The sequence below is a fragment of the Nesoenas mayeri genome (assembly GCF_963082525.1).
Source record: "Nesoenas mayeri genome assembly, chromosome: Z".
Taxonomy (NCBI): domain Eukaryota; kingdom Metazoa; phylum Chordata; class Aves; order Columbiformes; family Columbidae; genus Nesoenas; species Nesoenas mayeri.
In genome coordinates this window covers 5,138,822-5,163,890 of record NC_137542.1, presented here as the reverse complement: position 1 = coordinate 5,163,890, position 25,069 = coordinate 5,138,822, and the positions used below count along the sequence as shown (strand labels likewise).

The window sequence follows — 25,069 nt, the reverse complement described above, 5'->3', positions numbered from 1 at the left end:
GATTCTGTGCTTTTCCTTTGCTTTGGTTATAGGCACAACCTATGCCCAATACTTGGGTATCAATAGCTGCTTATGTCCTGTTTGCTGGAAGCTCAGAGGCATCACCAAAACACTGTGACTTAACATGATACTTTGTATCTGCTGAGCAGTTCTTAACTGTGTGTGCATCATAAGCTTGTGATAGAGGTGAAATAATTTGATCCATACTCTGTTTTAACTGCTCAGATTAAAGCTAAGTCTGACCTGCTTGTTTTCACCTGGGGTATAAGGGTGGTCACATTCATGTTTCTAAATGGTGTGATGTGACTGTGTGCAGTCCTGGGGATCTGACCTGGGAAAGTCATAGCACTGTAAGAACTAGAAGGACACACTGGGTCACTTGATCTAGTTCCTTTGGTATTGCAATTAACCATGTTACGTGCTGTGCTACATGCCCTTATTAATCCTGAAATCAATTGGGAGCACCCATTCACATAGGTTATCATATATGTCATCGCTAAGATCAGAGGGGTTAGGTTGAACTGTACGCTATATGTTACTATTTTAATTTTACTGCTGGTGAAAGTGTAAAAAGAGAGGACTGAAACACTTAATTTTAGCCCACACAGGAAGTTTTGGGGCAGCCAGATGCCTGTTCAGCTCGTTAATCACAACCACAGAGCTGTCCTTGGGGTGGGGGACAGCACAGCGCCGGCAGGTCTGCAGGCTAGTGCGCAGTTCTGTCACACTAGATACCTCCTTTCCTGTTACTAATTGTGGGAAATGCTTTCCTTACACACTGGCTGCTGCTCTAATTACATAGATCGCTCAGACAGTGATATTTTGTGTTCAAAACTGATCTAACAGTATTGCAGTGTTACATGCTTCAATTTCTTTTACAAGAGAAATACATAGAGCACATCACTAATATTCATTTTTCCTTCCATGTGTTCTCTTTTCTGCCCTCTCTGTATGTCCCCCTAAAATTTTCTCTTTACTCTTCCTTTTCTGGCTCTTGTAATTTCATCTTCCTACCATGTTTTGAGCTTTTCTTCTGACCCTTGTGATGTTATTAAACCCATAAGTCAAACTGTCTCATGTTAGGAGTCCTTGGCCTCACAGTTTTTGAATGCTTAATGTTATTTTGTCTTCATTTTCAGTTGTTCCCTTGCCACTGTTGTCTGAAAATGTCAGGTCTCAGGAGCTTTCAGATACTTAGAGATATTTTTCCTTTCTCAGCAGTTAACACTGAGCTGCCACTTCCTTCCCACTTTAAGTTGATTTTAGGTGCTGGTGGGTTTTTGTTGTATCCCAGTAGAGACATTTGGGAACAAAGTGGAGGTTGATGACCAGCAGGTAATGCCTTCTGAAGATCATCCCCAAGTGTTCTCTTGCCTGCTAATAGTTCACTGAATGCAGTTCCACAACCTTGACTTGGACGCCAGGTCTGAAATCAGGAAGCCTGGAGTCAGGGATTTATTTCACCATTGATGATTGAAGCTTGTGTGCCTAGTCTAAGCTAAACAGGCAGGCTTGTGCTAACTTCAGGTCCTCTCTGATTAGACACTTGGGCAAGGTGAGGTCTCTGGCAGTCCATATCCCTGATCAGCAAATACAGAGATTTAGATGACTGGTTTAGACTAGACTTCTAACCTTTAGGCAAAACAAACTTCCGTGAGTTGAATCGCAGAAAGGATTGTATAAAAGTATTGCTGTACCTCTCTATGTCCATATTTATGTTTTCTCTATAGTTATAACAAAGTCCATTGTATGAAAGAGCTTTGAGACACCTTGTAAAAAGCTGACCTTAGAATGCAATGTAACAGTACTCTTCATTCTGGAACACAACTGAATATTTAATGAAATTCTTATTTTGTGTGGTGCTATCATATTGGGCCATAAAAAATAACATGTATGACCATGTGCAATCAAGAAGAAAAAATCGGAACCAACCACTACAAATCAGATGCTTCTAGTATTGTTGCTCTTTTTAAATATCTTGCTGGAGAATGTTTTTTACCAACAGTGACAGCACTTTATCCTTGTCTTGATGTTTTGGAGACCAGTGTTTTCATGGGTCTCATTTTGGTAGCTTCGGTTTAAATCTGCTGCAAGTCTGGGAGACTTTTTTAGTCTTTTTAGTTTTACTTTGTTTTGTTTTTAAAAAGCCAGTGAAGAAAATCCTGGGCTTAAAGAAGTAGCAATTAGAGAAGCAGAGAGGATGGTAATTCACATTTTCATTTTTATGCAAAATCTTTCTTGCAGGCATTATAATGATAACAAATGGGAGTCGTTTCCAATGTGGGAATGCTGCCACTCAATTGTGCTGTTAGCCCTGGGAGATTGTGTGTTGACAACGTAATTGATTTATTCTCTCTACAGCCAGAACTCCCCTTCATTATCTCTTAAGTATAGCATTTGAAGAGATGCTTTTATTTAATCTTTCAGACTTATCAGTCTCAAAACCCTACCGCCTCTTGATGTTGAACTTCCGTGCTTCCTTTCTAACTAAATTAACATGGGCTGCTGCATTTTTAAGCTTGTATTTTACTCTCCCGCATCATGGATCCCAAGGAATCTCTGACTTCTGTAGCTGGGAACGAAAGAGCACAATGGGTAGCAGCCATCAAAGGATGAGAGAGGGAAATCTGTTCCTCAGTGAGAAGGACCCAGGGTCTACACGCAATGCATGACAGGAACAGGGGAGCAAATGTTCTGATCAAGCTGCCGTGTCCATCACATAGGGACTGCGAACATGGCCCCCGATGGGCAGGATGATGGAGTTCCTTTATCAGGCTGGATGTAGGACGTTTGGTGGGAGAGCTTTGATCCCAGACACACCTTCACATGCAGGAGGGCGGACTTTACAGTGTTAGGCTGACGGTTGGACTCAATGATCTTAAAGGTCTTTTCTAACCAAAATGATTCTATGGAAGAGCAGAAGCCAGTACTAATGGCTAGACTGGTGTTAGGATGTTGGTCACTCCCCAGTACGAGGACATTTCTGAGAGGCTGCGTATTTTCTTTTTTTTATTAATTTTAATTTAAATAACAGTGTCTTGACCTCCACGAACTCTTGTGCGACCTAGTAAGTGCAGAATAAATGGAGTGGGGCAATTGATACCTCTGTGTACTCAGAAATTAATAGAGACGTAAAGAAATCCTCCCCTTGTGGAAAATACAGATAAAGCTGAGCATCAATCACTTTGCTTATCTGGATCAACTTGGTCAGAGGAGGTTGCGTACACCTACACAACTGTGTTGCTTTGTGGATATAGAACCACACAGAATCACAGAATCGACTGGGCTGGAAAAGACCTCAGAGATCATTGAGTCCAACCCTTGGTCCAACTCTAGTCTGTTTACTAGATCATGGCACTAAGTGCTATGTCCAATCTGAGTTTAAAAACCTCCAGGGATGGTGGGTCCACCACCTCCCTGGGCAGCCATTCCAATGCCTGACCACTCTCTCTGTAAAGAATTTCTTTCTAATATCCAGCCTAAATTTCCCCTGGCAGAGTTGAAGCCCATGCCCCCTTGTCCTATTGCTGACTGCCTGGGAGAAGAGACCAATCCCCACCTGGCTAGAACTGCCCTTCAGGTAGTTATAGAGAGTGCTGAGGTCACCTCTGAGCCTCCTCTTCTCCAGACTAAACAACCCCAGCTCCCTCAGCCTCTCCCCATAGGTCTTATGTTCAAGTCCCAGGGAGAAGCAACGTGTGAGTTAGTGAAGAAGCCCCTGTCCGGGTAGAGCAGGAGGCAGTGGGGCTGATAGAGCAGAGGGGCTGAAATGCGCTTTCTCTCCCCATGGTGAGAACTTGCCTGAGCAAAGGAGGTCCTGCTCATACAAGGTGAGCCTGTTCTTCCCAGGTTGCCAAAGCCTAACTTGGAATCGGGAGATGGGTGCAAAACCTCGAATGGGGAATGCAAATGAATTATTCATGCAGGAAACTGAAAATGCTGCCCTATTCCTTCCTTTCATACAGTGCTCGGTCCTGTAACCTCTGTTTTGTTGTGTGTTTGTGATGTAAATGGTCTTCTGCACTAAAGGCTAGGAGGATCACCAAACTGTTTGGTAGCTTTGGCAGTGGATTGCGGGTTATTTCAAGGGTCTACACCACAGTGGCTAAGGTTTGAACATAAAAATTAACAGAATAACCACCACCACCATCATAGTCTTTTCTCTTTAGATATTCTTTGCTGTGTGAGGCAACTTCTGAAACTTGGGCTTCATGTGACTCCAAAACTGCATGTTGCAGCCGTGTGAGCTCACTAGTGAAAGGGAACTGCTATTTATTATCTGTATTAGGAGCCCTTCCCTTGCAGTTCCACAAGGTTTTGCTGCACGATACCTAGCAAATAATAAGGCAAAGTTGCAACCAAAAAGTGTGAAATTGCAGAACCAGGCTCTTACCTGTGCACGTCTTAGTTTGTTAAACGCGAAATGCCTACTGTTTTTGTTTTCTGGTCTAAGACAGATAAAAGATTAGAAGACATTCTTTCTTGCTCAGACAGAAGTGAATTTTGGATGCTACAAATTACTTTCCTGTGAGTGCTCTTTCTTGCAGACACTGCTGCTCCTTCCTGTAATTACACTGACTTTGTTTGCCAGATGTTCAGTGACAACATTATACTGCTGTAGTCTGTTTTCTAGTTGCTTTTTTTGTTCCTAGGACAACTCCTTTCTTGCTTTTTCTTTCAGAGAGGAAATAGACAAAGGGAAAAAAAAAAACCTTTACAAATGTTTTAAAGTGCAAAAACTTGGACAATGGGCTTTGCCCCTCTCTCTCTGTCTAACTGAAACAATGAAAGTCCTGCACTTTAATCTTCTTAGCCCCAGGGGGTCTTCTAATTATTGCAGCTGTTGCACAGGCTTATACATACCGATGTCCTGCTCCCCATTCATCTTGGAGGCTCTTTTATGTCCATTAGCTCCTCACTGGAAATGGAAGAGCCTTCAACTCTAAGAATAGGTGAAGTTTACCTTTTGGATCAGAGTGAGAAGAACAAAGCATTCTCCAAGTTCCTTTCCAGGATTTACAAATGACCAAAGGCTCTTCTCAGCAAAAGCTACTTTAAATTGGTGTTAATATTAACTCTTTAGTCCTGCCTTATTCAGGTATCACAGGGATCCTGAGCATGTGCCAGCTGGGAAGGGCAGTGGTTGCTTCCAACATAGAAGGGATGAGAGGCAAGATAGCTGTTTGGGGAAAATGCACTCATATATCTAAGCAGTAGGAAGCTTTAAAAAACAAGTTCGGAGAAATATGTTGCCGTGTCCTGCTAAGTTAATGAATCTTTTTGTGGTTGTACTGAGAAGCAGCGTGTTTGTGCCCAGATGAAGGGATATAGCATCAGTTAAGCAATCTTTGCAGGGGGTGGGGAAGAGACAATTACCCTAAATCCACATAAAATAACTTTTAATTAAGACTAAAACAACAAATCAAATGAACAAACTGTTTCACATACTTGGGCATTTCTGATCTGACCCTGAGTTATGGAGTCAGTGTCAAATATTTTATACTACAGAAACACCAATGCTACCAAAAAAAAAAAAAAAGGTTTAAAATGTTTGTATACATTCAACAATAACATGCAGTAATGTCAGATGCCCAGCTTGTGCATAGTTCATACTTATGACTCAGGGTAAATGTTTTATCTGCTTCTGTTATGAGTTCTGTAAAACTTGTCAGTTTCTTATTTCTAAACCCAGAATACAAGCAGGTCACTTGAACTCACATTTTTATTTACTACTGTACCACTGAATATAATGAGGTTTATTTTTACTTAGCTAGGTATATTTATACCTAGGTAACTAGCTCACAGTATCAACCAACGTTACTAAATTCTGAATATATTAAATATTTTGATGCATTCCTCAGCTACATAAAAAGATCTTAAATCATATTTTTATTATTTTAAGCTTTTAAATTCCAGGTGTGATTAGTCACTGTTGTCTAGCTCCTTTATGTTGTGAGGTAGCGCTCTGTGTTTGACATGTGGTAAAGACTGTGATGTTTAGGGTACACAAAGCCAAAATATGCATGCACACACACACACATTTATACATGTCGATATAGATATATTATATATACATATATAACCTTTTGCACATTGTAAGACAGTATAAATGCTATGTAAATTTGCCCAAACCAGGCAATGGAAGTTGCCCTATAACAGATAAAGTGGAGGGATACAGGAGTTTGTCAAGCTATTTCTCTGACATTCCCTGTCAATCTCTGCTGGTGCAGATAGTCCACATTAATAAAAAAGCATTCTTAAGGCTGTGCTTTAGCATTGGGGTGGTCTGGAGTAATGTGGCCCCCATCTGTGCTGTTATGCCCTCTGGTCCCCAGCACAGGATGAAGGTGCCCATTGGAAGTTGTCTCTGGTCTCTGCTTACTCCTGAATTCTGCCCAGAAATTGTTTGGAAGGATGTTATGGTGCCTGGTCTAAACAATGCAGAGAACTAATCTAAGAATTTAACAGTCTTGATGACTGAATTGCAGGCACCTGGAGTATTTAATTTAGCAATAGAAACATAATTCTAATTTTTCAGGGTGTATTCTTCACTTGTCACTGTTGCCAAACGGGTCAATTTGAAGCTGAAATTACTTTTTTGCTTGGAAGAAGCACTGTTCATGATGGGTTCCATCAGTAGTTCTGAAATGGCATTTACAGACCACGCTAGTGGTCCATAAGCTTCCAGTTAGTGGCTGCAGCTGGTGTGACTTCATATTAAGTGATGAACCACGGGGATTCCCAGCATTGCCTCTTCTGTTTCCTGTTTCTCTGACAGTAGCTTTGATTAAAGTTGGTGTCTGATAATTGAGGTTTAAGCTACATGTGAGTAGTTTTCAGATAATGTATTCTGTTTTAATTTTAGAAATCCTAGTAAATCACAACAAGAAGAAAAATTCGTATTTTCTATTTATTGGCCATATCCAGACTTCTGATAAGTGGCAAAATTTTACGGAATTTGTCTGCATGAACAAAAGTATTTCTAAATATGTTGGAACCTCTTGAATCAACATTTTATTAAGTTACTCATATTTCTATTTGCTTGTAAATTAGCGGACTTCATCCATCTTTCAACAATGCTCTAATAACAAACACTTGTTGTTAAATTCATTATTGCTGCAATGCCACTGTTTTCTCAAACTGTGTGTTATTTCCTCATCACGAAGTACTCCAATAAAATCATCAGAAAAAAGGAACATTTTATGGTTGATTTTTCTTCCTTTGTAGCCATTCTGTGTAGCGGATGTTTTATGGTGTTGCAATGCTTCTGAAGATTTTAGAGTGCAATAAGTGAGGTTGAATGTTATTTTTCAGAGATCATCAGGAGACGTCCTTTTGATGCTAAGCTGTAAAAGACACTGGCAACAGGGGGGAAGTGATTTTGCGAGTTTGAATATCTGTTTTCTGCCACTTTGGAGTTGATGCTCTTTATGGTTTGTTTTAGGTGTGCATGTGCAGCTGTTACCAAATTCAGTGGGAACTATGTGTATATAGAAAACAGAAGGTGGCTTCTAGACAGATCCTGTCCTAACTAAAACCATCTTAACTCTAGGCCTCCCTCTGCAAACATCTGATGTGCTGAAGTAACCTTTGAAATTGTCGAGATTCTTTCCAGAACCAGAAAGGCTCCAAACAAAAGCAGGCTTTGTTTTGTCTGTGTCATTTGTAGTGTGTGCAAGAAAACATGGTTATAAAAACCTGACCAACAGACATATATTTATGAATTTTATATTTGTAGTGAGCTTTGGCACATAGGAACAGGCATCAGGACCATCGCCAATTAACAAATTTGCATCAAAAGCATAATTTTTTTGGTGTCCCCATTGGTCATGTGTCTCACTGCACCTAGCAGGCCTCAAGCACTCAAGGGATCTCCCATTCACTGTTGACACTTCTGTGTGGGGTAACTGCAGCTGTCTGCTTCAAAAAGCTTATTTTTGAGCTCACTTTTTCTGAAGACTAGATGTGCTTAGCATTGTCTGGTCATGCAGTTTGACTCACAATTGGATGCATCATGTAGGCCAAGGAGACAACATGTTGGTTAGCACTGCTGGCATCAGCAACCTAGCCTGGTGTGGCATTAGTTGACCAGTACTTGGAACTGGACTAGTCTGGGTAACTATGGGGTATCATTGATGTATTTTAGCATTCTTTTTTTTCCTTTAAATCATGATTTTCTGTAATACAACAGTGAAAATGCATATATGCTTAATTAATATTTCCTGTGTATACAGTGAATTTAATTTTACCAACTATTAATAACATAAGGTGTTATAATTACTAGTAGCAGCCACTAGAGGGGGGGGACATCATTTATATAATAGCACATCTATTAGCCTTTTACTGTTTTTATTGTACCCCTCTGTTCTCAGCATTGTAATAATACCTAGGTAAAGTCAGAGCGTGATGATGGCTGCAGAAACGATGCAAAATGTGTCACTAATGTGAGGGGGTTTTTTTTGTTTGTTTTTTTTTTCAGGTGTTGTATTTCACTATCGTGCAGCAACCAGCAGGTACACTCTGAATTTTACACAAGCTCAGCAGACTTGTCTGGACAATGGTGCTGTCATAGCAAGCCCAGAACAACTGAAAGCAGCCTATGAAGATGGATTTGAGCAATGTGATGCTGGCTGGTTGTCTGACCAGACTGTTAGGTGAGACATTTAAAAGACCTCTTGACACAGCTTCACAAAATTTATATGCTTAGCTTGTACAGATTTAAAATGCTAACTTGCTGTAATAATAAATATGAGCATGCTGCATTTCAGGTATCCAATTAGGCATCCAAGAGTTGGCTGTTTTGGAGATAAAATGGGAAAGAAAGGAGTCAGAACATATGGGCGCCGTTTTCCTAATGAAACTTATGATGTATATTGCTATGTGGAACACATGGAAGGTAAGACAGGTCCATATTTATTCTGCACTGCAAGATTTAAAAACTGACTGGAGACTCTAATGTGGAAAGTCAAAGAAATAAGAAATTCTGTGTAAAATAAGTCTTGACTGTTTTGAACCTGAAGAGAACTGCTGAATGAAGTGAACCTATATTTTGTGGTCTAGCAGGCCTTAATTAAAGGCAAATGTGGACTCTACAAAGAGATAGTCAGATTTAAAGCTGCTATAGTTAGTGCAGTAGATCTGACAAAAGCTGCTGTTGAAGCATCTTATTTTTGAATGTTATAAAAGGATTTTTGAAGAAACGCTTAATGTTTGAGGAGCTAAATATAAAAATATATATATATATATAAAGATAGATATAGTACATGTGCTAACTGTATTATAGTTCATAAAGTACACAATTAAGGTTTTTTTACATGGCCATGGCATAAAATTAGACAGATATTTAATTGCAATTTATGTTTAGTAATACCTTTTTTTAAAAAAGGGCTTCTCAGCAATGAAAAGAAACAAACAAGAAAAGTCTTTCCAGTAAGGAATCGGCATCTTCTTTAGTAAAATCCTTTGTAATTCTGTAGTACAATTTTTGCAAAAGCTGCTAATTAAATGGCTCTAATACAGCAGAGTGATTATAATTCTGCCACATGGTGACTTTAAAAGGTGGATCATATTGTGAACCCCATGGTACCTTGTGATCCGTGGCCAGGCTCTATGACCAGTCTTAATTCAACAAAGAGTTTGATGGTAAAAAGAAAAATATGGTAATTTTTTCTGTGATTGGGCAGTTCTAGCATGCACAAATCTCCATATTACTCGTGTGATGTTGTAATAATTTCTTATATTCACTTCCAGAAAAGAAATTATAAGTATATCCTTTCAGTGGTCCTATAGACATATTCCAGACACCAGATATTCTTATGCTTACATGTTACTGTGACTAGTTAAATAAGTATGCTTAAAACATAAATGCAGAAATGTATTTTCCTGTTGCCTATTTTTTTTTGGCTTTGTGCTGGTTATGCACATGGGAACTTCATTCTGATACAGAAATACATTGCAATCAGGACCAAAGTACATTTTCCATTTACTGCAGTGGTCTGAGTGTGTCACACTTCTTCTGTGTTGACAAGTTTTTATTCCATGCCAGTTTTGCTGTTACTTTCTAAAAATATGCTAATAGTTTCTAATTAAATATCTTTTGGGCTGATGCCTGACTAATATGCATTGAGTTTAGTGCTCTTGAAGTCAGCAGAGCAATAAATCAGCCATGGCTCTGAGCAAGCCTGGCTTTGTGTATGTACATATATTTGTAACAAGCAATTGCAAAATTAAGGTGCTCAGTGTTTGTATTCTCTGTCAGAGCAAAAAACATATTAGACCATGCAGAGTTTTCTACTGCTGATGACTTAGAGAGGCTTTAGTCATTGAAAGCAGAAAGCATTTTTTTCTTACCTTTAGTAGCTGAGGATCTGCCACAGGTTGTTCTCATCTTGGAGATTTATAAAATAAAAGTGACACAAGTCTTGCAAAGACTAAGAAAAACATATCAACTTTGAAAATTAAGTGACTGAATTTTGTTAGTGCTCAGCATTGAGTTAATTTTACCTGTGTTCCGCCTATATCTGTTAGTGACCAGCACAACTGAACACCTGGAGTTCATGACTGGTGCTCCATCAGTACTTGATGGGATTGAATTCTGAATTATCTCTGAACCAAGGCTTACAAATTCAATTTGAGTCTTTCCTAGTTTACAAAAAGAAATTTCAACTAGTCTGTATCATTCCTGGATGAAGAGCAATACCTTGTTCTTTTCCCTCTTAAGAATAGAAAAGTGTAAATAATATGGAGAAGCTTATCCTGGATGCATGTGAGCCAGCAATTTCTCAGGGTCAAATATTCTCACTGGGCTTTTAAAAATAAAATTTTTAAAAAGTCAAAACTGAAGCGTATTTCACTAAGGCTATTATTCTGTAGCCAGAATGACCTGGAACCAGGCCATGAGGTTCAAAGATGTTGCAGCGACTGTGCAGTCTTCTTTGGTGCAGATGCACATGCACAGGCTGTCAGTTTCTCATAAACACTAGCTGATTCTTCTTTGTTACAAAATTTAATTGACCAAGGTTTATGAGCTATGTGTCCTCTCTGGATAACTATATGTTTTTGTCCACTTATTGTGGGTGATGATCTGTTTAAAAATATGCATGTCTTTGTGGCCTATCAGTTGGACTTCTGTAATGTGATCTGCTTGGGTATGAAACCTTCAACGTTTAAGAAATACAAGGTAGCACTGAGTATTGGGGACACTTGGTCTATCAACCCAGGTAACAATAAGCATATTCATTTTACCTTCTTCCTTGCACAGTAGTCTCCTGTGGGAATGGACAGTTTCAGCCTTTGTCTTAAAAAGCTCCATAGCATGAGACAAGCATTAAAGACCTTATGAGGGCTTGTAGGTCTCACTTGAAGACTGTGATTGACCACTTCTCCTCTGGGATTCATTGAAGCTCCCCAAGATCATTCCAAAGCCTGTTGTGTGACAACAGCATGTTCATAGAGATGGATACAGATTCAGAATGAAACTCTGCAGGAGGCAAGGGTGCCTGCCAGTTCCATCACTGTCTTTCCCAAACGTGAAGTGCATTTGACCTAGACTTTATCTAAATTATTTTCAAAATACGCATTTATAAAAATGTTCTAGTATCTTTCCTTATAAATTAGGGAAAGATTACTTCCTCTTAGATTGGTACATGTTGTACAGTTTTTTGCACTGAAAGAGACAAAACAGTCTGATGAATGAGAGCTGCATGTTTTGTTACGTTAATAGATAATGTCATTGCTATTAGAAACACTATACTGTTGTAGTAAGCTGAATTTGAGAAGAGAAGAGGATTTCCTTCACAGTTTTGACATTGACTTCAAGAAAGCAGAGTCAACACTGAGCACATAGGAAAACTGATCCTGAAGCTGTTTATGTAGCAGGAGGATCTTGTATGTGCTGTGTGGAGGTGGCTGCTGTGGAAGTGAGGATTGCCAATTAGCTGTACAGCTTCAACTTGCTACATAAGAATCTTTTTTTTTTTTTTTTCTGATTACATCGATCAATTTTAGTGGCAGATTATTATAATAGATAACCACAGATACTTCCCCCCAACTCTTTATATATGTATTTATTTATTTTCCCTATTTTTTTTCAGAAATTTTCAGAAGAACTAGAATCAGAAAATAACTTCCAGTAGTCAGAAAGAGTGATGGTTTTATGGATATAAGGTACAGGCATGTTATACTAACGTGCAGAGGAGTTCATTTATTCTGTTTGTATAAAGACAAACAGATGCATTCTGGAAATACACAATCGCACATCATGGTATAGTGCAGGATAAATTATTCTTTGGTGCCTTCACAGACACCTGAGCCTCTGAGCCAGACTTCCTTTTTAAGACGGGGCTAAGGAGCCAAGGTGACTCTTCCTATATAACACAAGCAGTTTCTGTAAGAACAAAGGTTTATGTCAAATGTACATCTTGTTTCAAGTTACACCATTGAGATTGCACTTTGGAATCACTCATCCACAGAAGACAATTAGATAAAATGTCAACCGAAGTAAACAGAAAGTGAACATTGCAGTAAACTAGATCCTGTGTTTTGTTCCCTGTATTTTAACACATTGATAGAAGATGTACAGTTCAGGATTTAAGGTTACAACAAATTTCTGATGGCTCTGTTCACCCAAGGTGGATTCTGCAAGGTGCAAACTTTCTCTTGTAATGAGTGCTCTCAACACTTCATCGATAATGAAGGGCATTCATGGTCTTAGTATATTGTAGAACTCTGCTTAAACAGGATTTTTTTCATGTGAATTTGAAAGTTCAAATCTGCATAGCCTATTCTGATTCAATGCCAAATCTGTTAGACTTACGTGCCCTGAATAGGTCCTTATTTGGAGAGCCTGTGTCAGTGGGATGACTATTCATGGAATGAGATGATGCTTGATTAATGATATCAAAATCTGGCCATAATGAGAATGTAATCATGGAAATCATTGAACAGTTATTAGTCTGTTTGCCGCTATTAATGTGTTATCTACCCCAGAAGGCCATAAATGGTGATGGGAATTCTTGCAGTACATTTTCACATAAATGTGTATTGAATTTACAGTACTAATTTGGGTACTTGCACTGAGAATTTGTGGGAGCAACACCATTTCAATTTTCTTCCTTTCTGGCCATATGAAATAACAAAGTTAACCAGAGACATGAATTTCTTCTTGAAACACAAACTATAATCTTAAATTAAAACCAGTTGTCTAGGCTAACTCTTACGATTTCCTTGTTCTGTGGAAAGCCAGATAGATTATAGGCTGCACAATTATAAGTTAAATATTTTGAGTTTTGCTAAAAAGCACAGAAGAATAATCATGGGAAACATTTAAAATTTCTGAGGCTCTTAGTGATGAAAATAAGAGTCTGGAGTCAAAATATTATTAAATATGTACTGAGCATAGTCTCTTATTACAAACTAATTTGCATTCCTCATATTTCATCATGTATTTCAGTGTACTAAGCACTAACAAAAACATTTAGAATACCTTGGACTGCAGCAGATTATTTACTAATAGAGTTTAGTCTAAAGTGATTGAGCTGCAAAGGTTTGGATGTAATTCTAAGGTTCCTCAACACCTCCAACTGAAGTGCTATCTGCACCAGCGCCTTCTGTGGCGCTTCCTTGAATGGACATAGGTGGTGGGGAGGGATATGTCTTCAGAGAAGTGTGTACGTGATTGATTTGACAGTGCTGTGCTGTCAGAAATGGAGACAAAGAGAGTTCTGCTCTACAAACCCCACTGATGAAGTGAGGGGCTGCGAGTCTGTGGTGTGCAGCCAAAGCACAAAATACTCCATGCAGCATTGTCTTCTGGCCAAAGCCAGCAAGAAGCCATATAAGTCTAACGAGCCTATGTAATATGCAGATGGGGACTCATGCTAAGAAAGTTATTTTGGGGTGGCTGTGGGGAAGATTATATAGTCTTCCTCCTATGCACCATTTCCCTCCCTACAGTGAGTGCGGGGAAGAAAAAGAAAAACCAAAACCAGATGTCCTTTAAATACTTTCCACTTAGTCGTGTGCAGTTTTGTTATCATCATGGAAATTCCTGTGAGGCGAATAATAATTAAAGAAGTCATAGTCTAAAATATGGCTTCAGGTGAAAAGTTTCTTCTATGTTTTTCACAGCTAAAGGTATTCTCCACAGTCCATTCTTATTCTGGAACAACAATTTGATTAGATTTTAAAACAGGGACATGGAGTAAAGGGTATTTTCTTCTGATATCAGGGCCTGGGATGGGATCACAGCCTTTGCATTGGCTTATACTGGACACTTCTCCAGTCTTGAATTGCATGAGCTAATGCACTGTCACAGATCCAAGTGTTCTTAAGAGGGTTACAGAGCCCAAATAGAGTAAATCAATAAGGAAATGATACCTGGGTTGGTTTTATGCATGGCATTGTATCACAGTTGCTGTGCTACTCTTCATGCTGGAGGGCAAGCCTATGAGAAAAGTGTACTCTTCCAGCCTTGTCAAAGGCAATGGATTCCTGCTCAGTCCATGGTTTTGCATAGAATAGACCTAAAACATTCAGGAGGGTTTAATTAACTCATTACTGATGTGTATCAAAGGGAATCTACTAACTTGTCCTAACGTGTAAGGGAAAAAGAGTTCTTCAGCTTGTCTAACTGCCTTCTTTAAAGTTGAACCTATCTCCTTTGGTCTTTATGATTTTTCCAGCCCTAGAGAGTGTTTCACATAATTTGTGGCTTTGTTAAGCATACATCTTTACTAGCCTGGCATGTCAGAGGACCAGCCCTTACCAGCAGCAGAATGAGGAAGAAACCTGCAGTTGCGATAAGGCATCTTACCTATGGAGTTTGGGAAAGATGACTGCCTCGTCTCATGCTTGTGCACTGAACTGCCAACCACATGGTCATGGCCAAATGTTCATGAGAAGCAGTAACATCATGTTATAGCTGCAGGTGGGGAAATGTCCTTAGAATTTTCCATATAATATCAGAAAATTTGATATTTTGTCACTTTTAGATGTCTTTTGTGCCTGGGGTACCCTGGTCTACAACTGTAGTCTCAGAACCCTGGAGCTCTAACATCCCCATAAGGACATCTTTGCTTTCCACCATCCCTCAGTAACAACCGATGAACATGTCTGGACTTCACCAGAGACTCATTATACTCAAAAAAGGAGAACTGCCAAATTCTTAGAGGGGGATAGTGTTTATTCTCCTCAAATAAGAACACTACCAAGAAGCTGAGATAGAAACGTACTGGAACATTTTGGTCTTGTGTATTTAAAATTGTTAGAGTTAAGTGTTTCCGTCTATGGGAATAATTAGTGTTTTGTGTATCAATATCACTTTGGATACTCTTATGTCTTTCTTTTGTTCATGTGAGCCCAGTGGAGGTTCTACAGTTTGAGCACCCCACCACAATGTAAAGCTTGTGAGCATCACCTTCCAGATGAGGCATTAATAATGAAGTCTCCTGTTGCTCTGGGAGAGCAAAATGGGGAAAAACACTAAAAAATATTATAACCAAATAAATATGTGTCTCCTGAGTATTTGTCATTCCCTCACATGGGCTGGATAGTAGCAAGAATATTTCATAGGTGGTTGACCAGCCACCATTCACAGTAGTTGGTGTGTTACCAGATGTGTCAAAAGCATTCAATGGCAGACTTTTTTTTCAGTTAGGAAGAATCCTTTAGACATCTGTAAACCTTTTGTTATGGATTTGCATGTGGTGCCTTCGTCTGCCTGGCAGAAGTGACTTGTAGCTCATTTTATTGTGCCTGGTATGGTAGGTGATGGTGTGTGGAGATGATGATGCTTTGCTCTGGGAATAGAGTGCCACATAGTCAGGTTCAAAGATTACCTGTAGGAAGGTGCAGCCCACCAATCTCTTAATTGTGATTTCATCTTTGGAAAAAGAAATTACTGGTGAGGTCTATGCTGGAGGGCTCACACACAGATTCATTACTTCTACCCTAGTCAATATGTGTTGTGTATTGACCCCCAGCTATGGTTCTAGCCTGCCCTGATTTCTGTGCTTGCTTTTAAGATGTGTGATTCATGAAATTCACATTTACAAACATGCCCGGCTCAGCGAGAGAGAAAATAATTGAAATAACCTTCAAAGGAATGAAGCTTGCTATAAAGCTAGCTGATAAGTCTGTAGATCTTAAGCTGTTTCCTTGGGGGTTGTAGTGGATCAGCTTCAAGAGGAAAAACCTGGCCTCTTTATCTAGTTTGATATATTTGAAAGAGAGGAAAAAAGCATAACTTTCACCAGGTGTCTGTTTCACCCAAGCAAAACAAACATATGCAGCAGGAAAATCCTGGGGAATCTTCAGGTGCTCTGACCGCTGAGGCTGGATGATCGACCTGAAGCTTTGTTTTAAACAGGAGCCAGCAATAATATACATTACATTATTGTCTGCAGGCTAAACATTGTCACAGGCTCCATTTCACCTCCTGGTGCTGTGGGAACACTTTCTGTTCATCTGCTGGTCTAAGCCCTGGGGTTTGCACGTATAATATTGCTAAGTTACGCAGAGTGTACTCCAGCTATAAAAACATTACGCATGGCTTTTAACACACACAAAAACTGAACCTGCCCTGCTGGTGTTGGCGACTATGTCATGTGTTTATGGACCAGATGAGTTTTCTCTTAATTTCCTTGTTTCAAGCGTTTTGGCTGGGAAATTGAGTTGCTTTCAGACATCATAATAAAGGTACTGTAAGATTGTGACAGGGTGAATCTTCCCGGTAAATATGGAACCCGTTGTGCTTCCAAAAGTAGGAGTTAATTTTAGAGAGAACATGGATTAAATATGTAGTGCTAACACCACTATTAGCCTTTTTGCTCTTTAGAGGAAGTTTCTGTGCAAGGGTCAAACCCTTTTCTCCTTGCTACTTTGAAATAGTCAAGATGTTTCAGCTACATTGACTGACATGCTGGAAGTCAGGATTGGAGCACAAGTCCTTTTTCCATGGCCTCTTGAAAACCTCTGTCACTTCTGAGGTTGAGTCTATGGAAGAACTCAGCAGAACCTGAGCTCAATTGCATGATTTTTCTCCCAGAGCTTGGTGGTGCCAGAGGAAATTCCTGGAGCTTCTCACTGTTCTTACAGCGACAAGCACCTTTCTTCACATGCCACCTTCTGTGTTTTCAGCTCTATTGCCCTGCTTTTGTGAAGGCTGACTGGGGAACAACGTGGTTTCCAACCCAAGTTCTCACTATGAAAGGAAAAGCGATGTTGATAGTGAAGTAGGACATACGATAAACTGAATTTCCACATTCCTATGAGGATAAAGAGGTGGGGGATTATCAAGTGATGCTTCCAAAACATACACCCAAAATATCAATAATTTGGCAGCCATCACATTCTCACCAAGGATATTGGCGGTGAGCAAGTGTGTCAGCTCTAATCATGTCAGAGAGGTGACATGGGTAGTAAAATGTTATCCCTGCACATTCCAAGTGGCCACACTTACTGTACACCAGCAGTAGGTCCTGATTAGCTGTCTCTGTGCTTTGTGGGTCACCTTATCCCTGAAGTGCTCAGTCTGCTGTGCATGGAGTACACGTGCCTACAGGCTAATCAGGTGAGAAACACAGGAAAGGTTGTGCAAAATTTTGCATTGCATGATTTAGGGCTGTGGTGAATCAAACTTATGCTGTTCATCTTAAGAAGTGTTATGGGTACTGTTTTCTTAAGCGCTCAGCAGAAAACATGAACCTTTTCCTTTTTTTTTGGTAGTGTAGTTTTGGGAGGTTGCAGGGGAACTTTTAGCTGCTTTTGGATTTATGTGAGAAGGCCTCTATTAAACTCTGGCTTTGTTTTGTTTACATTTCATCCCAACAATTATTATGCACATTAAATGCACACTCAGTCATACAGAATTCTATTTTGTTTTCAAACTGGACAGACAAATTGCAGAGTTGTGTCTCTTAGCTTAAATGACCACAATTTAGAATCTGACTTTTGCACTTTACCAGATTTTTTTTAAAAATATGAAGTTTGGACTCATAGCAAGACACTGTTTAACAAGAGTAATGGCAAGCTACCATGTTTTAACATCTTTATACTCTTTATCTTATCACTAGTGTTCCTGGAATAAATGAATATTTCCTTGGTATATGATGGAATGACAATAAGGACATTTTGCTGATTGCTCTGGTGCCTTTTTGCCTTCTTGGTGCATTTATCTTCACAAATTCTTTCATATACCAACGGGGTGGCAAGGAACCTGACTTTGGACTGGTGAACTATTCTGCTTAGGCTCTATTTTTCCTTAAACACATGGGTTTATTTATCATTCATTTTTTATGGCAAAATACACTTTAGCAAAGATGGTATCCATATGACAGTAGCTGACTTTGATAGATGAACCAAGTAAATACATGTGAAGTCAGTAGGATAGATTAAATACAAAGAAAGATAAGCAACCCATCTTTTAAATGTGCAATATTATCAATATTATATATAGGGGCATACTGCAAGAAAAAATTAAGGCATGTTTCTGTATAGAAATGCTCCTGTGTAACTTGGATGCATAAGTTCTCTGTCAAGTGACCTTTCTAATAGAAGTGCGGATTGAACCCTGCATTTTGAAGTCTTATAGTCATTCACTAAGTTTCCTTACTTTAACAGAGTGCAGCAGACAGCTCAGAGGAATAATACCTCTGATGGCATTATGCAAAAATTCCGTTTGGAGGTAGTGATCTGGATTAGTTGATGGAAAAACTGCTCTGCCTTTAATCTTGCACTGTTTAGCTGTTTTCCTATGTTTTCAATGTTTCTCCTAGAAAGAACATTGTGAGATTTTTTTAACGTTATTCACTTTTTGATCCATCATATTTGTTACTAGAAAACCACTAAAACACATTGTTTTTCTTACTTGTCTCATTTTCTTGTCTAACTGGGCTGATATTATCTGCTATTTAACGGTAATCATTTTAACTACTAATTTTCATATACATAATGGCTGCTTTGTGAAAGAATAAGTGAACATTTCTGAGAACAGAGGATATTGCCTTGAAGAGGTTTCTCTTTGCTCCATTGTTTCATGATGCCGCTGCTGGGACGCTATGATGGCACAACTGCATCCATCATTCTGTGTTGGCCATGATACCAGATATGCCCCTTGGTGTGGGAAAAACTGTCGTCTGCAGAAGCGTTTAATAAGAATGTACATTATCTGTGTGGTTTGAAGAGCTGAATGAAACATTTTTGTGCGTCTGAGGGTGAATGATTCTTTGCTTTCCTTATTTTAAAGTGTGTCCAGTAGATATGCTCTGTCCCTTTACCTCTAAGTTAGTAGCTACCCACAACACATACAAAGAACCTTACAATATGGAATTGATATTACAGCTGTAATAACAAATCAGTTTCTACCTAGGAGGAAAAAGAAAATTGGCACTTTGCCTCCTTTCACACTTGTATTCCTTTCAAGCCCAAAACAAGTGTAATATTGATGTGAATGAAACTGCTTGTGGTCATGTAGTTTCTGCCTTTCGCTAGGTTGGCTTGAGACAACTGCAGAGATAAAACAGATTGCATGTTCAATATGAATTAGCAGTGCCCTCCTGCAATGCATTGCTATGTTCTGGCCTACTGTAGCTGAGGAAGGGAATTACTGTCTTGTAACAAATATTTTCAGTTTTCACTCTTTTCTATACCTGAACATGTTGATTTTATGTCTCATCAGTCCTTTCTGAAGTTTGAGCAAAAAATGGAAAGGAGTCATTTTACCATTTCATTCCCAGGATGTGAACATTAGAGCCTTGATTTTCTTTACAGTGTTTGGGTGACTGAGGCAACCAAGCCAACTGCATAATGGTGGTTCACCTTGCAAGTAAAATATTAGAAGTGCTGTTGGTTTTATTTCAGTTTCTAACTGGAAGGTTATTATTTACGAATTGTTATTCCATGAAAACTAAACTATACTAGTGGCATTCTAGACTAATTCAGCTTTTTCACACAAAAAGGGCACGCAACATGTCTAGTCCATTCCCTCACCTTTGTTTACCCATGAGATTAGACGACAACTGGTGGAAATAAGGCATTAGAAGCTGCTGTGGAACAGCCAGTGAAGAACATGTGCTGTTTTTGTGTCTCAAGCGAGATTATAGTGATGACTATAATAAGAAGATCAGGTAAGAGGTGTGCAGATGTAAAAGAATTGTTTTACTGAGAAAGTCAGTTCTGTTGGACTGGATTTAATTAGCGTGGTATGTTGCAAAGTCTACTCCAACAGAGGTCACAGAGAAGCTTCAAGGCTGTTACCTCTGTCTAGAGACTGAGGGAGGGACTCAATCTCCAACTGTAGTGTATTTCATCACTGCTTTGTGGCAGGTTCAATTTCATATTCAAATCTGGCACATATGATTTTCTGACTCTGATTTTTTTAAGTAAAAAGCTATTCAAACAAACTTTGGAAAAAGAAAACAAAAACCAAAACCCAAACAACTCCAACCTTCCAGGACATTGACTGGAAGAAGCACACTAAGCTAACTTGAGGATGGAATGTTATACTCACTCTTTGTTATCTTTGTTTTCTTCCTCTAGATGAAGTGGTTCATGTCTCAGTCCCCGAGAAGCTCACCTTTGAGGAAGCTAAAGAGCTGTGTCGGAAAAGAGATGGCGTTCTTGCCTCTGTTGGGAACATGTATGTTGCCTGGAGGAATGGCTTTGACCAGTGTGACTATGGCTGGCTGGCGGATGGAAGCGTTCGGTACCCAGCCTCGGTGGCAAGGCCCCAGTGTGGTGGAGGTTTACTTGGGGTGAGAACCCTGTATCGCTATGAGAACCAAACAGGCTTTCCTTACCCAGATAGCAAGTTTGATGCCTACTGCTATGAACGTAAGCTTTTTTTTTTAAGTTATAATTTTCAGCATGCTCACTGTTCTAACCCTGGAAATTGTTTTATTTAATGTGTTTTGTTTCAGTTCTTGCTGTGTGCATGAGTTTTTAAAAAATTGTTTTAGCACTATGGCTTTACAAAAAAGGGAGAAAAGCCAAGCTAAACCAACTGATTTAAAGTAATGTTTAGAGATAAAGGCAGGCAAAGTTTTAAGGTAAGATTTAAGATTGGGTAGTGTTTTCACATAGAGTGACACACTGTACCCACAGTCACTCTGAGACTGTGGATGCTACATATTTCAGTGCCTGAATGCACCTTGGTATCTTTGGGCCATGTCAATGAACACGAGAATCGAGGAAATGTCCTACTTGACTGACTGTCATTTAATTTGATATGCTGTTTCCAGTGACAGCAATAAGATTGTTTACAGATTTCATACGTGTATATGAGTTGCTGGTAATTTTGAAGCTGTGTCTGGATTTTGTCCTGTTGTATTTTTTAGGTTTCTAAAGCAGTTTCGAGTTCTCTTGGTCACTCAGTGTTGCACGTGCCAGTCAGCTGGTACTGTGGATGGTCTAAATTGCCTTTCTTACTGCTGCTTGTTTCCCTCCTGGTGTTTCCAAGACGCATCAAGCATTCACCACATTCACCTGGTAGACTGCATCAATCTAACCCGTATCTCCTCCAAACCTGTCAGCTTTCCTTTGGCTTTGGGGTTAAATATTCCTCTGTAAACTTCGTCCATCTTCAATGCCAGCAGTCTGGCTCTGCTATTATTATGATGCTGCCTACACTTGTATAGGTTCTTTTTGTTTCAAAAGGTTCATTCACTTCTAGTGCACCTGAGTTTCTCATCACTACGACATCTCCCCTGTGCACCAGTTCCAGATCTATGCCTGTCTCCCAGGCCTTCCTGGAAGTAGTAGGGCTTCATAGACCACCACCGAGGAGGTCCTGCTCTCATCTGCCTAGCCTCTTGCAGAACATCCCTTCTACGTTTCTTTCTGTCATTAGTGACCACTACATAATCTTTTCCTACACCTCTGGAAACCCATCCATGCACCTCAGGATGTGCAACATGTAAGTTTCAGTGTAGCCTTTTCAAATACCACAGACTGACTATATGTGCATGTTAAGAGAGGATCCCATCACGTTACTTCCATCCTTCAAGACTGCTTCTATCACAGGATTATTCTTGATGCAAAAGGACACTGATACTGTTGGAAGGTGCATCACATCTAAGAGATCAAAGTGCTTCTTCCCAGCGGAATATCCTGCTTGCAGCCTCTTCAGCAGCACAGGGAGCTTGGATGTCTGAACAGTTTCTCTCTGTTCAATGAAGTTCCTGTGGTTGCAAATAGTACAGTTACCACTAAGGTGTAAAGGCTACTTGAGTTGAGTTCAGGACTTGGTCTTTAAGTTTGTATATTTAGGGTTTTTGGACTCAGTCCTGTGAATGTAAGTCAGAACTGCCTGAAATGTGCAGCCTCTACTGTCCCCATTTTTGTGGATGATGAACCAACTGCAGCTGCAGATCTTTCCAGCTCAGGCACTGAAAGCTCAAACCTCACTGCTTGAGAACACAATCCCAATATCTGGTGTAATGTTACAGTCTAGCAGTTCTCACTTCTTCTTTTTGATGTTCCAAAGCTTTGCATGTGGAAGCAGTCCTAATGAACTTCAAGGGAACTGCATACAGGAATAAGGACCAGTTAAGTTCAGGAGCGTGTGCTCTAATCTGCAAAGCACAGTTTTATCATATTGCTCCTTCCGTCCCTTCCCCAAATTGTTTATGATCAGTTTAAGTGCTGTGGATAAAATTGACTTCAATGGGGATGAAGTTCTTCAGTCCCTCTAAAGGACTAACGTAGGGACTCTATGTTTTGCCTATAATCTAGTCTTTAGTTAGGACAAAGTCCAACTTCTTGTTTTTGTGAATTTCACCCCTTTCAAACAACATGTACCTTTTCAATGTTATTTCCAGAAGTTTTAGGTAACAAATTCTAGTGATATACCATTTGTTCCAAAAACATCCTTGATATGTATTGGGTTAGTGCCTCTTTGTATAACTACTTTTTCTGCAAATTCTTGCCCTTGATACATGGAGAATAAATATTTCATCATCCCAGGAAGTAAACAGTCTATGACTATCAACCCTTTTAATGAAAAAAAAAAAAAAAAACTAAACAGAACCAACGTAATTTGGCAGACAGAGGACTGCTCTCTAGCAATTTTAATTGCAGTCAGCGTTACATCAGAATTAATTAAATGCTGCTAGCTAGATGACTCAATTTTTGCCAAATACATCTGGTTTTGAGTGGGAAAATGCATAAGTGTAATGCTGAACCATGTACTCTCCTTCGGGGGGGGGTGCCTGTCTGCCACACACTTCAGAAGTTTCTGAAAGCTCTCTCTCCCTCTCAGAAGGTGCTCAGGATCTCACAGGAACCAGCTGTAACTCTTCATTGCTTTTGCTAAAAGATTTATGCAAGTGGTGAGTAATGGGACTCGCTGCCTTGCATCTTGGTCTTTCACATCTCAAGCAGCTGCCTGAAGCAGCGGCTATGGAGTGAGTCACTCTCTCCTGTTGGAGCCAGTCCCTTTTTGGGGGCAGAGAAAGAGAAAGGGAGAAAAAGAGAAACGTGTCTACAGTATAGCAGGAGGCTTGAATTTTACTCCTGCTTTCAATCTTCTTTTGTTAGGAAGTTTCTTCTAAAACTTCTCATCAGCTGTGTTTGAAAGTTGCGGGATAATAGTGTTTCACATGAAGTCCACTGTCCCCGAGCTCTGACTGCTTTTAGCTCTGTATGAAGGTTTTACAACAGCATTTCCCACCATCCCAGACAACAAAGCAGTCCACCCCAAGATCCTGACTCTTTCCACATAACTCCAGTCCGGTGCTTACAGCTCTTACTGTGCTCATTATGTGTCTCACATTACATCATTACGTTTCCGGCCTTGCCTGAATACCCAGTCACACCAGGGAAAAACTTCTGCTGCTGAAAAGAAAAAGAAAAAAGGGAGGTTGTTACATGCATTTATGAGATCTTGGTCAGCTTAAGGGAAAAAAACCACTGAGTTCCTCTATGAACAGGGCAGGATCAAGCCAGCTGTCCAGGTAGCACCAGCGCCGAATGTCTGCAGCACAGATGTTCGTGTGGTGACCTCAGGGTTTTTTACAGCATCCCTGTAAAGTTTCCTCTGCCTCCTGTGTGAAAGCCGGCAAAATTCCCATCAACTCAGCTCCAGGGGTTGTGGCCACATGTTGCACATTTAGTCTGAAGTGAAGCGGCAGTGATGAAGGATCCATGTCTGCCACTTTTGCTTGTACTCAGTAATACTGTATTCCCTGAGTAAGCCCACCAAAACAAATGCTACAGAAAGGATGAGCCCTGTGGTTGAATTTACACAAGGTAATCTGAAGTAATAGATTTGTGGCAAAGCAGTCATCTGTTTCAGTCATTTCAAAGACAAATTGTACATTTAGGGAAGGGGATATCTCTTTCTTCAGCCCCGCTTCAAGTCTTCACTCCTGTCCTGTGATTAAAAGTCTCTTTGATGGAAAGTCTCAAAATATTAATTTTAAATTGCAGTTAAAAGAAACTGTAATCTGTGTTTTGAACATTTCACTCACTTTAAAAAAAAAGAATCTCATTTATTAGAATACATGAAAAACAGTAACCCAAGCAGTAAATCCAACTTAAAAATGATATGCACTAGCTTCAATAAAACAGCCAACCTGGACAACGTTTAATGGTACAGTTAAGTTCAGGATTTTAACTTCAGCAGTGTTCTGGTTATAAAATTACATTGTAGAAAGTGTCTTGACTTTATGAAAATTAAAGCAGCCCAGACTAATAATACATGATCTAAAATCTAAAAATCTTGTTAAAAAAGTAAAAAACCTTCCTCACTTTGATCACAAGTAGTTTTCACTCTACAGAAACCACATGGCTCTGAGTTTCTGAAACATTATCCGCGTGTTTCATCTCATCGCTCCAAGACTTTTTATTTCTCTTTTTTTTTTTTTGAGAGAGAGGTACATAGTCATGTATGTGATGGGACTTGAAAAAGTTTGAGGTTAGACACATGATTAAGTACTTGAAGCTCCTTGGAGGCCATCATCAGAGGAAAAGTTTTTCAAGTGTCAGCATATAGGATTTCTATTTACAATGAAAAAAAAAAGATAGAACAACTGTTACTGAACACTTATGTTTATTTTCAAGAGAATTAAACATT

At 39.5% G+C, this 25,069-nt stretch overlaps 1 protein-coding gene across 1 annotated transcript in view; it reads left to right on the top strand.

Moving 5' to 3' along the window:
• The window catches only part of VCAN (versican), a gene marked incomplete at both ends in the record, with an annotated part of 104,473 nt that overhangs the window by 14,781 nt on the left and 64,623 nt on the right, over positions 1 to 25,069 (top strand). Inside the window, 3 exons of the mRNA XM_080362918.1 lie at positions 8,480 to 8,654; positions 8,769 to 8,896; positions 20,536 to 20,829. Of these exons, the coding sequence (XP_080219044.1) occupies positions 8,480 to 8,654; positions 8,769 to 8,896; positions 20,536 to 20,829 (597 nt within the window). The remainder of the gene's footprint in view (positions 1 to 8,479; positions 8,655 to 8,768; positions 8,897 to 20,535; positions 20,830 to 25,069) is intronic.